Source organism: Scyliorhinus torazame, chromosome 3 (genome assembly GCF_047496885.1).
Source record: "Scyliorhinus torazame isolate Kashiwa2021f chromosome 3, sScyTor2.1, whole genome shotgun sequence".
In the NCBI taxonomy this organism is placed as follows: domain Eukaryota; kingdom Metazoa; phylum Chordata; class Chondrichthyes; order Carcharhiniformes; family Scyliorhinidae; genus Scyliorhinus; species Scyliorhinus torazame.
This window is the reverse complement of record NC_092709.1, coordinates 80651219-80667981: the sequence shown is the minus strand read 5'-3', so window position 1 is coordinate 80667981 and position 16763 is coordinate 80651219. Positions and strand designations below refer to the sequence as shown.

At 45.5% G+C, this 16763-nt stretch overlaps 1 protein-coding gene across 6 annotated transcripts in view; it reads left to right on the top strand.

Moving 5' to 3' along the window:
• The window catches only part of egf (epidermal growth factor), a 207226-nt gene that overhangs the window by 69424 nt on the left and 121039 nt on the right, over positions 1 to 16763 (top strand). For all 6 annotated transcript variants that reach the window (XM_072495907.1, XM_072495908.1, XM_072495903.1 and 3 more), the window contains exons 5-7: positions 2934 to 3164; positions 10683 to 10885; positions 16150 to 16248. In XM_072495907.1, coding sequence (XP_072352008.1) covers positions 2934 to 3164; positions 10683 to 10885; positions 16150 to 16248 — 533 coding nt within the window. The remainder of the gene's footprint in view (positions 1 to 2933; positions 3165 to 10682; positions 10886 to 16149; positions 16249 to 16763) is intronic.

Sequence of the window (16763 nt, the reverse complement as noted above, 5' to 3'; positions counted from 1 at the left end):
TCCCTATTTCTTCGTGATATCACTCCTGGGGCGAGGTATCCTTTCATCATAGTTTTACAAAATTAAAATAAAATATTTGGGTTTCTGTCCAGTATTCTAGCCACTGTTTCGGTCTCGTCCAGGATCATAAGAAGAAGAAGAATTATCCTTCTTTTAACCTATATTATAGCTGGCCTGATTTATTGCTTGATGCTGATGTTGAGATGTCTGAAGAGAAAAAGTGTTTGATTCCCAATCCTGCTATACTGTCGTAGAATTTTAACTTTCCAGCCAGGCTTACCTTTGACTGCAAAATCAATCGTGCGCTTTCCATAGAACCCCTACAGTCCAGAAGGAGGCCATTTGGCCCATCAAGTCCGCACCGACCTTTTGGAAAGCACTCTACCTAGGCCCACTCCCCGTAACCCTGCACACTGATTATGGTCAATCCACCTAACCTGTGCATCTTTGGACTGTGGGAGTAAAGCAGGAAGCCCACACAGACACAAGGAGAATGTTGCAAACTCCACACCGATAGTCACCCAAACCCAGGTCCCTGGCGCTGTGAGGCAGCAATGCTGACCACTGTGCCAGCGTGCCACCTGGTATGGGTAGTTGATCCCAAATGGGTGGTTGATCCCAAATGCCAGTTTTATTCTCGGGCACCAAATTGGAAATCTTTCCACGACATCTTGACACCACTGCGTTCACACTGAAATATAATAAACGGAAGGGGAAGAAAGATTCAAAATGATTTGCATGCAAATTGTATAAAAGGCTAAAAATATGGCTATTTACATAGTTTCTTCTGGCCGCCCAACAAAGGAATAGCAGGGAGTCAAAAGAATCCCACAGAAATTCAGACCAATAGAACTTTTCCAAAGATGCTTTAAATGGCAGTTATGGTGAAAAGTGCATTCAGAGGAATGCCTCCCTCCTGTAATGATTTTCACACCTGGGAAGTGATTTGTGAAGGAATGCTCCTTTCAAATGACACATTCCAGCTGTGGGATTACTGGGATACCACAGTGAAGATCTGACACAGGCGCAAAGTGCTCAACTTCTTCTCAGCTGGCCTGCTTTTGACCATTTCTCTGTTTTTCTGTGGCAGAGAAGCAGTTTCACAATAAACAAAACTTACTATAAACTTCCTTTTTAATTATTTGTATGTCCTTATTCACTTTTATTGTTGTAAATGATCTCATTAAGCTTATCCTATTATTTTCTGATTTCTGATGGTCCACCCGTACTCTGAGGCTGTGAAGCAATTGTAAAATCTTAAGAACACTATATAATGCAATCAGTTCCATTATTTTACAATGCTAATGCCGTCTCTTTTGTTGACATTATTTTATTTCTCAACATTTTACATTTCTTTCGATTTCTTCTTATGCCACATTCTTCATTCTTTTATGTCGGCAATTTATTTTCCTTTGACCCAACACCATTTCACTTCAGGTTGGACATAATGAGGAACTCACTGTGTGAGGAATCACAGGTTCAGAACTGGTAAAAGATCTTTATGTGGGGGGAAAGATACTGGTAAAACCACCAACTGATAACAAAGGTGGCGTATGTGTCCGTATATGCTGCCTATTTAATTATGTACTGAGAATATCCATGATTATTAACCCTGTACCTGAGAATGACTTAGGCCTGGATTTAAAAAATGGCAGATGGGACCCAATTCCGGGACTCCCAGCCCAATTCCAGTATCTCCAATTTTCACTGGTGCAGGAGAAGGGTGCAATTGGTGAGCCTGAAACCCCCATTCCCTACCTGGGTATATCCTAGTCCCTGCAATTTTTGTGGCGTCTGGGCAGCTTCTCCATGACTCAAGGTTCATGACCCCTCAGAGACATTGGCAACCATCCTCTTGATTCAGGAACCTTTTGAAAGATATATTTAAAAGGTTCCACCCACATCCGCATGTCCCCTCCTTTCCAACTCATGCCCCCACCCACCCCATGAACACTTATGTCCTCCATGCCAACACGATGGTAACTCATGCATACAGCCACCCCCTATGGCATACATATTATCCATGCCAACTCAATGTCAATTCATGTCCCTTCAATGCCATTCATCCAGTATGCACCATATATGTAACCAATGAGCCACATAATAATAGCAAGTGCGCAATTGTCAGAAAACAAGAAAACACCCATTCTCAAATCTTCTTTTCAAAAAAAGGTGCCATTCCAATAAATATATAAAACTGTCAATCAGACAGACCATTAATGAACGAATAACAGAGCCTTCAAATACTTTACAGCCCATTCATTGTTTCTTTCCCACATCAACTGATGCATCGTTTTCTTATGATTTTACAATTGCTTCACAGTCAAAGTATTCTTTTGTAAGCAAACAGGACAGACACAATTTGCAAACAAACAGGTCATTAGCCTGCTTGAAGGATGCCACATGGCTGATGAGGAGACTCTCCATCTCTTATTACCTGCTATAGATGTAATGGAAGGATTTACAGGTTGATAATCAATCTGTTTAACTAGGTTATGAATGCACCTTCAATGGCATCAAGTCCTCATTCAGGGGTACGGCTGCCACCAGTGTGTCACCAGACCTCCCTATTTACACCTCCTAATCTTGTCCAAATAAACATTCGGAGATTGACAAAATAGATCTCAGAAAGAACGGCTTATTCGAACCACTTAAAGATTTAAATCCAGTGAAGTCAACAATTCACTTCAGTTGTCGAAACAAAATCTCTTCCTGAGCCAATGCTTCTATTGGTCTGGACTCACAGCCAAGCCTCATTATTGCATTCTTCATTGTAGCTTCATGTACTAAGTAACCCACGATGCTCTTTGCTGTGTCAATTTATTAACCTATTGTGTTACACATCATCCTATAGCCAACTGTGCACATCATCAAGTCTCATAAAAAGCAAAATTACTGTGATAATTAATCCAACTGTGTAATCTTATTCAAAGGTACATGTTTTGGGCTTCAGAAGGCTCTGTTCCAAGTATCCATCGTGCAACACTAAAAGCCACTGGAGTTGTCACCATTTTCAAGACCATGAAAAAAGTGAAGACTTTAACGCTGGATCTTATTGACAAGCGACTCTTCTGGGTTCAAATTGATGCTGAGAATATCTCAAGCAGCTTTGGGTCATGTGACTATAATGGAAATTCAGCTCACATCTTAAGACAATCAACGCAGTAAGTGGCATGACAAAAGGCACCCGATGACTCCACTTTGCTCTTTTATCTGATATACGACATATGTATATATATATAGTCAAACATCTCCATTCCATTTCAACATCATTTTTACTCTGGTCCACCTGTACCGAATCGGGGCAAAACTCAAATGAATATTGCTTATGTGCATTTCACTGAAACATATTAGCCCAGATGTTAATTTTTAAATATGACCATTGATGTGAAAATATATTGCCTGCTGTTTCAATGGACACATTCACCTATTTGTGTCAATGTGGCAATTAGACGAGAAACCAAGACAATGGGCGGGATTCTCCGGTTGGCGACGCCAAAATTGTGTTCACCAATCGGCTGCAGAATCCCCGTTTGCAACGAAATCGGGGCGGCGTGGCTTTTGTGATGCTCCGCCCCCTCAAAAACAGCATACTCGGGGAGTACGCCACAAGCTGTATGGACAGCCTCAGGATGTCACGTGAGTCCCTCCATGATGCCCTGCCCCCGAAGGGCTGGGTTCCCGACGGCGTGTAAGACTTATTGGTTTTTTTCCGTGGACGTTGCGTGGCGGCTGCGGACTGTGTCCAGCACTGCCACAGTCGGGGGTGGGGGTGGGGGGGGGGGGGGGGGGGGGGGGTTGCGGGGGCTGTTCTGTGGCAGGAGGGGCTTCGGCGGGGACTGGGGGGACTGGTGGGGGAGGTCCGGAGGTGGCGAGTGGGGTTACAGGGGGACATTATTTGGCAGGCAGGGTCTGCTCGCGGCCGGCACCATGTTGCCACAGGCCGCCGCCATGCACATGCGCGGCCATGAACCTACCAATTCTCCGGTTGCTAGCCCCCCACCGGACGTATGATCGGTGCAGCTGTTGCACCGTTTTTTCTGGCATAAACACCACTGTTCCCACGCCGGCGTCAGCACTTAGTCTGCAAATCGGAGAATCCAGCCCATTATCTTTCAGTAATATCAGACAAACATACTTTTCAGGCTATATAAATTTCAATTATTTCCTTATGCACACTGCTTCTGCATCTGCCGCTCTTAATTTTCATAGATAAAGTAATGTAAGTTTTAGCAAATTCCAGCGAAAGGCTGCGGTGTTGGTATCTGTTTCGACTGTTTTATCAAAAGATGCATGGAGAGACTGATGGTACTGTTAAAATTGACCAAAGATTCACCAATTGTGACAATTAGTTCTGATTTCTATTTTACGTATCTGCTTTATTTTTAGATGGATTAATATAACTGTGCATGTACAATTTAAATTCCTAAACTCTTGGCTTTGAATCCATATACACCCCCTGCACATATTGTATACGTCAGAGCCGGGATTCACCAAGAACACGGCTAAGTGTTGACGCCGGCGTAAACACCGGAGTGTTTCACGCCAGCGTCAACGGGCCTCTTGGCCCAGCGATTCTGTCGCCCGCAGGGGACCAGCACGGCGCCGGAGTGCTCCGTGTTGCTCCAGCTGCGGCACTGCACTGCGGGCCGCGGGTCCGCACATGCATGGCGGCCGGCCGTGGGTTCCCCCCCGGAGTCTGATTCCCCCCCCGCCACACCCCCAGGACGGCCACCGCGGCCGCGGGTCCGAGTTCCCGCCGGGTGGAACCATGTTAGAACCATGCTGGTGGGAAGACGGCCGGTTGACCGCGGAGAATCGCCGTGGTGACCTCTTTCAACGGCCCCTGACCGGCCTTGCTTCGAGCGCACATGTGGCTGGCAGCGATTCTCCGGTCGCCGGAGGTTCGTGTCCCGGCGTTGGACCTGATCGGGGTCTGAGGCCCCATTCTCCGCCCCTGCGCCAAGCGCGATTTTGCCGTGGAGGATCGGAGAATCCCGGCCCACATCTGTCATCGATATTGTAACCACCATGTGTGCTTGTCAAATTTTTTCTTAATTAGCGTTAAGTATTTGTTTTTCTCCTCTTCGATTGGCTGTTTTCATTATCGACCAGTTGTTTCACGTAAGCCTTTCTCTTAAACTCCAATTTCCCCCAGTGCATTTCACCAGAAAATTAATTTCACACATCATGGCACAGGAAATGAAATCCCCCAAGATGCAGATGCTATGATAGTTCCTCTCTATTCCGCAATATACTTCATTAAAGGTCAAATCCATCTCATAAGCATATAAGCATCAGTTTGGTTCAGTTGCTCAAGCTCTGCTCCAAAACATTGCATACCCATGCAGCGCTGAGGAAATGCTGCATTGCAGAGCATCTTTCTTTGCATTAGATAGAAACCAGGTTGCACAATTTTCACAAACAGCTATGTGGCAATAATAAGTCATTTGTTTTAATGATGTTTGTGGAGGGGTAAATATTGACCAGGACACGAGGGAGAACGGGGCTGCTTTCCTTCAAGCATTCCATGGGATGTTTCGCCATCATCTGGAAGAGGGAAGATGGAGCCTTGATTTAACATCTTCATTGTGACAACAGCACCTCTATCAGCACAGCATTCCCGCGGTACTTCAGTGGCACTGTCAACATAGCTTTTGTGTTCAGACCCTGGAGTGCGACTTGAACCCGCCACAAACTTCTAATGACAAGAGCGTGACCAATTGAGCCACAGTTGACACAGCCATGGAGGAAGTGAAGGAAAATGAAGTTCTCCCAGCAAGAATCCCATCTTCCACCCTCCATAACCTTGATCTCATCCAGAGTTCTTCATCTGTATCCTAACCTATACCAAATTGTGCTCACCCACGTGCTCCTGGTCCAACATTGCCTCAAATTTAAAATTCTCACCCTCATGCTCAAATGTCTTTGTAACCTAACCTCCCCTATTTCGATAACCTCCCCGGGACCTAAAACCTATCAGCAATTCTGTGTTCCACCAGCACTGGCCACTCATACAAACCCCACTCATTTTGTCCCTCCGTTGGTGCTTGTGCCTTTATTCACCTAGGCCCTAAGGCCAGGAATTCTATCCCTAAATCTCCGTATCCTTCCACTACTGTAAAATATATAAATTCAGGTTACTTTTGTTGTTGGATTCATAAAAAGGAAAACAGTCAGAGGATTATTTCTGTATGGTACACTACCTTAGTGTGAAAATGTAAAAATGCTTAAATAAGGGAATATCTGCAGGCTTTCTATCTCTGGGATTTAAGTTTTAATCTAGGCACTACTCTTCCACCGATGGGTTCAGAGTTTAAATCCAAACTGAAGAGATGGGATGAACACCTCTTCTATCTGTAGCACAGTAGCATGGTGGTTAGCACAATTGCTTCACAGCTCCAGGGCCCCAGGTTTGATTCCCGGCTTGGGTCACTATCTGTGCGGAGTCTGCACGTTCTCCCCGTGTGTGTGTGTGGGTTTCCTCCGGGTGCTCTGGTTTCCTCCCACAGCCCAAAGATGTGCAGGTTAGGTGGATTGGCCATGCTAAATTGCCCTTAGGGTCCAAAATTTCCCTTAGTGTTGGGTGGGGTTACTGGGTTATGGGGATAGGGTGGAGGTGTGGGCTTGGGTAGGGTGCTCTTTCAAAGAGCCGGTGCAGACTCGATGGGCCGAATGGCTTCCTTCTGCATTGTAAATTCTATGATTGATCTATTGGTTCCATTGGAAAAAGGAAGTGAGATGTGCAGTCTCAATCCAGTTACTCTGAGACATGGCCTCCTACCACAGACCTGTCTAATTTGACACCAATTTGTAGGAAATAAACTATGTAAATTCTCTACTTTTCAATTCTACCCCTAAAATGAGCTCCATTGCTTTGTTTGCTCTTTTATGGCTATATTACCAGCATCGCAGGCAGCACGGTGGTGCAGTGGTTAGCCCTGTTGCCTCTCGGCGCCGAGGTCCCAGGTTCGATCTCAACTCTCCGTCACTGTCCGTGTGGAGTTTGCACATTCCCCCCGTGTTTGCGTGGGTTTCACCCCCACAACACAAAGATGTGCAGGTTAGGTGGATTGGCCACACTAAATTGACCCTTAATTGGAAAAAATGAATTGGGTATTCTAAATTTATTTAAAATGTTTTAAAAATATTACCAGCATCACTACTTTTAGTGATTACATAGATGCATAGAAGATAGGAGCAGGAGGAGGCCTTTTGGCCCTTCGAGTCTGCTCCACCATTCATCACGATCATGGCTGATCATCCAACTCAATAGCCTAATCCTGCTTTCTCCCCATAGCCTTTGATCCCATTCTCCCCAAGTGCTATGTCTAGCCGCCTCTTGAATACGTTCAAAGTTTTAGCATCAACTACTTCCTGTGGTAATGAATTCCACAGGCTCACCACTCTTTGGGTGAAGAAATGTCTCCTTATCTCTGTCCGAAATGGTTTACCCAGAATTCTCAGACTGTGACCCCTGGTTCTGGACACACCCATCATTGGTAACATCTTCCCTGCATCTACCATGTCTAGTTCTGTTAGAATTTTATAAGTCTCTATAGTTCCCCCCTCATTCTTCTGAACTCCAGTGAGAACAATCCCAACCTAGTCAATCTCTCCTCATACGACAGTCCCGTCATCCCTGGAATCAGCCTGGTAACCTTCGCTGCACTCCCTTGAGAGCAAGAACATCGTTCCTCAGAGAAGGAGACCAAAACTACACACAATACTCCAAGGCCATGTACAATTGCAGCAACACATCCCTGCTTCTATACTCAAAAGCTCTCGCAATGAAGGCCAACATACCATGAGCCTTCTTTACCGCCTGCTGCACCTGCATGCTTACCTTCAGCGAATGGTGCACAAGGACACCCAGGTCCCACTGCCAACTCCCCTCTCCCAATTTACAACCATTGAGGTAGTAATCTGTCTTCCTGTTTTTGCTTCCAAAGTGAATAACCTCACACTTATCAAAATTATACTGCATCTGCCAATGATCTGCCCACTCGCCCAACCTGTCCAGATCTTGCTGTAGTATCCCTGCATCCTCATCACAATTCACCTTCCCACCTAATTTGGTATGATCTGCAAACTTTGAGATGTTACATTTTGTTCCCTCATCCAAATCATTAATATATATTGTGAATAGCTGGGGTCCCAGCACCGATCCTTGTGGTACCCCACGAGTTACTGCCTGCCAATTTGAAAAGGACCCATTAATTCCTACTCTTTGTTCCCTCTCTGCCAACCAGTTTTCTATCCATCTCAATTGTTTGCCTGTATTCCCATATCCCTCTGTTTTTCTACTCCATTTACATAGTTATTCTCCATTCGTCCTATCAAAGTCTGCTACCTCACCCTTGTCTACATCAAAATTAATTTGTCAATTGCACACCCATACTGTACGTTTATCTTCCCGTATTTAGTCACAGTTCTCCCTTGTATTAACTATAGCCCCAATTTGGCATTCTCCAGAAATGTTGAAATTACAGTTCCCATTCCTAAGCAATAATAAGACCATAAGACACAGGAGCAGAATTAGGCTACTTGGCCCATCGAGTCTGCTCTGCCATTCAATCAGGGGTGACATTTTCTCACCCCCATTCTCCTGCCTTCTCCCCATAACCCCTGATCCCTTTATTAATCAAGAACCTATCTATCTCTGTCTTAAAGACACTCAGACATTTGACCTCCACAACCTTCTGCGGCAAAGTGTTCCACAGATTCACCACCCTCTGGCTGATGAAATTCCTCCTCATCTCTGTTTTAAAGGATCGTCCCTTTAGTCTGAGATGGTGTCCTCTGGTTCTAGTTTTTCCTACAAGTGGAAACATCCTCCCCACATCCACTCTATCCAGGCCTCGCAGTATCTTTTAATTTCAGTAAGGTCCCCTGTCATCCTTCATTTGTGTCAATGGTGAACAACGGCTGCTCCAGAGTTGATCCTTCAAGCATACCACTTCACATCGTTTGCCAATCAGAGTAACTGGCTTTAACCCCTACTCTTAGGGCTGGATTCTTCCACCCCGCCCGCCGCAAGACCTCCACCGGTGAGACGCAGACAATAGAGAAGTCCATTGACCTCGGGCGGGATTCTCCGGTCGCTGGGCGGGTGTGGCGGAAGAATCCAGCCTATAGTTTCCTGCTTTGTAGCCAGCTTGCTACCCATTCCGCTACTTATCCTGTGAGCGGAATCTTGAGCCTGCATTTCCTCCCTGTGTGATCGGCGTCAAGGGAGCAAAATCTTGTGAGAATTGGAAAACATGGGATTCTCCGCTGGCGGGATTCTTCGTTTTGCCGGCGCCCAGGGGTTTCCCGACAGCGTGGGCTGCCCCACAATGGGAAACCCCACTGACCGGCCAGCATAGCGGAGAATTCCGCTGGCGGGTCGGGGCAAAAATGTGGTGCGGCGGGGTGGAGAATCCAGCCCCTATTCTCGCCAGATAGATCACGTTTCCCGATTTTCCCCGCCCCTCACTGGCGATATCACAAGATTCATGCCCGCAAAGGGTATGAGCTTCATTTTAATAAATTTGAATTCATTTTAATATTATTAGCAGCTCCCCTCCAAATGATCCCCCTCACTAAATAGTCATCAGCGAGTTTTACAACAGGTTTGATCTGGCGTGAGGCAGAAGAGGAGATCCTCTGGGGGTGCAGAGGAAGTATAGCCCTTGAAAGGGGGGGTGGTAGAGGGACATCCCTGGGAAATGCCCTGGCACTATTGCCAACCTGGCACTGTCAATGTGGCACTGCCAACCTGACAATGCCAACCTGTGCCAGGAGGCAGTGCCGGAGTGGATCCTAGTGGGGGACCCATGATTTGATATGTGCTGGGTAGGAGAGAGAGCGGATATTGAGGTGGGGGTATGTCGCCGATGATGTGGTGGTGGGGAGGGGGGTGGGGGGGCGGGGGGGTGGGAGACAGCAGGAGGTATGTCAGCAATGGATGTTGGGGTCGGGGGGAGCCCCGAGACCTCTGTGATGTGTGCTGCGGGCCATTCGGCTACAGTCTTGGCCGGGGCTTCCTTGAAAAGGTGGCTTCTTGATTTCTTTGGAGCCAGTTTCCGGCTCTGTGAGACCATGCCAACTCCATTTTGATTTGTCAAAGAGGCTCGAGATTCCATTTCGACTACTTCTGCCAAGAATTCCATCAGGTTGATCCTTCTGTTTCTGAATCAAAATTAAAATACTGCGGACGCTGAAAATATGAATTATAAACAAGAAATTCTGGTAAATGCTCAGCAGGGCTGTCAGCATCTGCGGAGAGTTAACCCCAGTCAGCATTTCAGGTCTGTCCAATGAAAGATCCTAAATCAGAAATGTTAACTCTGCTCCACTTTTTCCTTTTGGAATCAGTGCTTTCTTATGTTTTCAGTTGTTTATACCCATTTGAAAAAAGATCTCATCATCATTCCTACCACTGACACTAAGCTAATTTGTCTAAAGCTCCCTGAACTCATTCTGTCTCCCTTTTTAAATAGAGGAATCAAAGCGGTTAATTATATGTAAAGTACAGAATCTTCTTGATTTTTGTACTCAGGTGCATCTCATGAGGGAGGAGGCATAGCCCCTTAATCTAACCTATGAGAAAGAATTGGCCCTTCGTAACACTCCGAAAGAAAAAATCAAAAACTCAAAACATTATCTTCATTATTTGCTGTGTCTCCTTTTATCTGTAGTCACCATCCATTTGGAGTGTCTCTCTTTGCCGGGTACATCTATTACTCAGATTGGAAAACTGGCACCATTCGGCGAGCAAACAAGTACACTGGGAGAGATATTGTCACCATCAGCCCGAAACCATCCTTTTTGCCTCCAGCTGATATCAAAATAGTGCATCCATTCCGCCAACCAGCGGCGGAATCAGCCTTACAATCATCAGGTACAGACCTTCAACCAACAATTTTACCATGATGGTTCTATTGAACTTTTATCTATTTAGAATTTTCCACAGCCATGCAATGCTCAATTTTAAATAATATTTTCTGAATTACTACCTGAGCCATGTGCAAATTGATACGGGGCACATAGATTCGTATTTTATGTATGTGACTGAAAGAGTGCTGCAAGAGCCAGGGGTTCCAATTCCTTCTCTTCAGCTCTATGCTGCTTAACAGGCCAGAGGGGATGGACACATGGATCTAGCTCCAGGGAGGAGAGATCCTCAACATAAGTTGTACAGGCGGATGATCAGCCCTCACGATATGTACGTCAGCACATGTGCCTCATCAGACTAACGTTTCCATGGCAGCCCATTGCTGGCATCTGTAATCTTCTGGACCAAGAACTCTTTCCCACTGGAGCAGGTGCCATTGCAAGTGCCCATGGGCTGCCTATCACTGGAGGGTCACCCACATGGGGCTGTGAGGAGGTGCCTGGAGAGAGGAATGAGTGGAGCAGCAAGGTGAGTCATTCAGACAATCGCTGTGGAGGAGAATGACAATGCCTGCCATCTCTGATTGGTCAAGGGGTTCGGAAGCAGGATGTTAATGCCTTGCGATCAGTGAAAGAACCTTAGCAGAGCCTGCTAGAGATTTCAACAGGTTCCCAACTCTTTAATGATAATGGTGTTTTGGCATGGACTAAAGTGATGAAAATTCTACCTTTGTTTACAGAATGACCAAAGTTGGGAAAAAAATATTCCAGGTTCTTGACTTTTAGAAAAGCTAAGCAAAGTATCAAAGAAGATGGAATAGCTTAGCTCATAAAGGATTGACAGAACCAGTAGTGAGCAAGGATCTTAGTCCAGTAATTAGAATGGAGAATCAATATGGGTGGAGCTAAGAAATAATAGGGAGCAGAAACTGTCGGGTATAGTGTTATACAAAACATTAATTCGAAAATTAGAGGAGTATGTAACAAGTATGAAGCAATATTCCTGGATGAATTATTTTTTATATAGACTAGGCAAACCAAATTGGCAAAAGTAGTTTGGAGGATGAGTTCAGGAAATGAATTTGGGACAGTTTCCTAATGCGTCACATAACCAATTAGGGAACATGCTATTTTAGATCTTGTATTGTGTAATAAGATAGCATTAATTAGTGATCTTATAGTAAAGGATCTTCTGGGAAAGAAAGGAGACAATAGCAAAGAATTTCATGTTGTGTTTAAGAGGAATATAGTTAGCTATGAAACGAGGAACATCAGTTTAAACAAATTCAATTACAGAGTTATGAGGGGCCATTTGGTTAAGATTGAGAAATTAGGTTACAAGATACAATGATAACAAATATACATTCTTTTGAGGGATGAACACTTCATTAGAAAAATGATGCAATCATGGAAAACATGAGAAATTAAGTACAGTATTAGATTAAAAGAAAAGGCTGACTATGTTGACAGAAAAAAACAATAAACCTGGGGATTGAGGAGGTTTTAAAAATCAGCAAAGGATGACCAAGAATATGATAAATGTGGAGAAGACAGAATATGCATAAACGAGCAAAAAATATAAACAGATTGTAAGTGCTTCTATAGAAACATAAAAAGGAAAAGATGAGTGAAATTAAATTTGAGTTCCTTAGAGGCACAGGCAGGAGAAATTATGACGGGAAAAAAGAAATGGCAAAGTTGTTAAGCAAATACTTTGTACTTGTCTTCACTTAGAAGACACAGGGGGCGGAATTCTCCGACCCCACGCCGGGTCGGAGAATCGCCGGGGGTGGGGGGGCGGGCGCGAATCACGCAACGCCGCTGCAACGCCAGTTCACCAATTCTCCAACAACCGGAGAATCGGCAGCAATGCCGCCGGGACGGTCGGGGCAACGCCAGTCGGGGGCCACTCAACGCGGCCCCACCGGCGATTCTCCGTGCTCGAAAGGCCAAATGCCCGCCGAATTCGGCTGAGTCCCACCGGCGCTGTTCGCCTGTGGTCCTACCTGGTGGGACTTCTGCGTTCACGGTGTGGGGGAGGAGGGATCCGACTCCGCGGGGGGGGGCCTCCACGGTGACCTGGCCCACGATCGGGGCCTACCGATTGGCGGGTGGGTTTATCCCAGGGGGGGGCCTATGTTTATCCGCGCCAGGCTCCTGTAGGGCATCGCCATGTTGCCTGTCCAGCCGTGGCGTGCATGCGTGAACTTGTGCCGACAGGGGCACGCATGCGCAAACCCGCGATGGCCGTGCTGGCGCCCGTATCGGCAGCTGGAGCTGCGTGAGGTGCTGCAGTGCTTTCTGGCCCCCTGTTCAGCGCAGGATCGCTGATCCGAGGGGCCAAGTGACGCCATCGTAAAACTCAGAAAATCCCACCCAGGATATCTACGGGGGGACATGGTCGTGTAGTGGTAATGACACTGGACCTTGCCTAATGCTCTGGGGACATGGGTTAAAATAACAGCCGGTCAAATCCAAATTCAATTATTTAATACATTTAGAATTACAATTAGCAGTTAATTTTTTTTAAATCCATGTGGTTTGCTAATGCCTTTTTGGGAAGGAAACCTGCCACCCTTACCTGGTGTGCATACATGTGACTGCAGATCCACAGCAATGTGGATGACTCTTATCTGCCCTCTTAAACGGCCACTCAGTTCTATGGCAATTAGGGGTGGGCAACAAATGTTGGCCTTGCCAGTGATGCCGCATCCCATCAAAGAATAGAAAATAATAAATCCCTTAGAATCTTTTGAAGGTGTAACTATCAGAGTAGCTAAAGGCGAACCAATGGATGTAGTATATATGGATTTTCAGAAAGCATTCAGTAAGGTGCCAAATAACATGTTGCTGGACAAATTTAGGATACAAGGAATTGGAAATACTGGATTAGCAGGATTGAGGATTATTTAAAGGATAGAAAACAGAGAGGGTCATTGTGGGACATAGCTAGATGTAATTAATGGGGTACCATAATGATCAATGCTTGGGCCTCAGCTATTTTCGATCTATATCAATGACTTAGACGAGGGGAGTGGGTCTAATATGTCCAAATTTGTTGATGATGCAAAGCTAGGTGAGAAAGTAAACTGAGAGAAGGGTGTGGAGAGCCTGTAAAAGATTGGTTAGATGACAGATGTAGGGCGCGATTCAGTGGACTTTAACGGCATGTTTAGCTGGGTGTTTCTCAGCGACTGCAGCACCAAGAAACACCCCGCTATCCAATGACATTTGCCGTTTTTCTTTGCCTCGGGGAGATACTCTCCGCTGAGGCTGCACTTAGAGGGATTTCCTAAAGCTCGGCAACAGGAAAGGCTCCTTACAGGTTGGGGGGCAATCCTTGCCCCAATCTCCTCACCCCCACCCCCACTATATGGCAAGGCCTCACCCATCTTGCCCCCAGGCTTGAGACAAGGCAGTGCCAACCTGGCACCTGGGCACGCTGGCACTGCTCTCCTTGAATCCTGGCAATGTCATGGTCCCGGGGGAGTGCCAGGGTAGAACCCTATCCCCGACCACCCGTGGATCTCCAATGGCTTGGGTGACCCCCCCCCCCCCCCTCAGGTACCGTTATGACTGGTCCACGTTTGTGTGGACCAGTACCAGTGCCTTGGTTTAGTCTCCCAGGCACAGCCAATAAGTCCCGGAGCCCGGGCGAATCTTGCAGCCATGTATGCTCATTTAAATATGCAGACCTGGATCTTGCCCAACGAGGGCAGGATCCAGATTGCGCTGGGCACTGGAGACGGGTGACTTTCGCGCGGCTTCACGCCTGGCATGGAGTTCGATTTGGCGCTCACACCCGATTCAGTCATTGTGCCTGGATATGCGCTGGGTGCAATGGGGTGGCTGAATAGCCCGTAGTTTAATTTAGGAAATTATCCACTTTGGTGGGCAGAGAGAACAGACAAATTGTTATTTTAAAAAATGTGATGGTTAAGTAAATGTTGGCATTCTGATTGTTTGGGTGTCATTGTGCATGAATTACACGCCAGGGCTTGCTTCTCACGTTCACCACATGGTGAACCCCTGCCTGCCATTGGGTTAATACCGGTGGTGGCTAGTATTAATCGCCCACTTCAGGGCCTAAATTATTGGCAGGGATTTCCTGTCTTGGTTTTAATTGGGATGGGGGTTGGGGTGAGAATGTGCCGGGGTCCTCACACGATGACATCCCCACCACCACCAAACACATCTAGTGAGGGGGTGCATTAAATTCCATCTACTGAGTCAGGCAATTTGTTAGAAATCTGAAAAGAATAGAAAGTTACCCTAATTAAACATGAGTAAGGCATGTGAGTGGGACATTGTATGAAAGGGCCTTGTGGATCCTAACTAATATAGAAGCATATGGGTGAGGGAAAAATAGAATTGCTCTGTTCCAAAGTGCAGAAGCAGGGATGTACATATCAGGGTAGTCCATGTTGCTTTGTCATGCAAGACGAACCTTCTCCTTTTGCTGGGCTACGGACAGGGAGTTTACATGAGACTGGAGGTTGCCAAATATGGCAATGAGATCAGATCTTACAGTAAATCATCAGAAAAAGAAAAGCTGTGACAATGACAAAAATATTTTTAAATTTTCCACAATGATATAATGAAGACTGATGCAAGTGACACAGAGATTGAGTCAGTCCATCTCAAATGTTCACTTGAACCCGATTGTGAATAGATATTGCTGGATCAAAAAGCTTTTTGTCTTTTCATCCATTTAGATAAATGGGCAGAAACGTCAAAAATCACCGCCGACACTTTATCAACCGGTGCTTCTTGAGAATACTACTATTCACTGGCAGCACCAACTGGGAAATCAGGCAAAGTACCTGACATGAATTTAAGAATATCTGTAGCATTGTCTGGAAATGGCAAGTTTGTGAAATTCCAGAAATGTGCAAATAGATTCTCAATTAATAGTTATTACCTTGAAAATAAAACGTGATTCCACAACACCTTAATGCCATTTGAGGAGACAAGAAATCCAGTTGTTACTGGTCTGGTGCCGTAATGTGACATGAGTCCCACCATTTCTTACCGGATCATATTATAATGGATGGAAATTGTAGGGATCAAGTCGACAATTTCTTGTTATGCAATCCCAGCAGGTACGGCTCCGTGCAAAGGGTTCACATTTGGAAATTCATCCCTAATGTCTCAATTCCCATTACCTGGACTTTGTTCAAAGTAGGGATAGAATACTGCAGGTGGTTACGCTGTAATTATCAAAGTATCTTTAACTTTCTGTTTTCATGCTTCTATTATATATTTCTGCAGAAAAGGACAATGGAAGCGTTTGCAAGAAAATCTTAGAAGAAAACCGTTGTGAGTGTAAAGATGGCTACTTTCTCAATATTGATGAGAAATCCTGTGAAGGTAAATGTCATGCTATAAACTGGCAACTTTTTTAAGTTGATCCGGACTGTTTGCAACTTTAGTATTGTGTTTGATCCTAAGAGGAGCATCTGACCATTTATCTATAGAGTCACTGAGACTACCTACTTCCACCTTCAAAACCCTTCCCAAATCTGACCTTGCCTCAGCTCATATGTTGCTGTAATGATCATCCATGATTTTGTTACCTTTAGATTTGACCATTCCAATGCACTCATGGCTGGTCTCCCATTTTCCACGTTTCATAAACTTGTGGGTAATCCAATCTCTGCTACCCATACCGTAACCCAACCCAAGTCTTGTTTCTCTGTATTCCCTTTGGTTGTTGGCCTGCATTAGTTCCCTCTCCAACAATGCCTCAATGTTAATATCCTCATCCTAGTGTTCAAATACTTCTGTAACCTTGCCGCTCTCTATCTCTATAACCTTCTCCAGCTCTACAAGCCGCAAGACCTCTACCCGCCTCCAATTCTGGCACATGGCAAGTTGTCAATTTT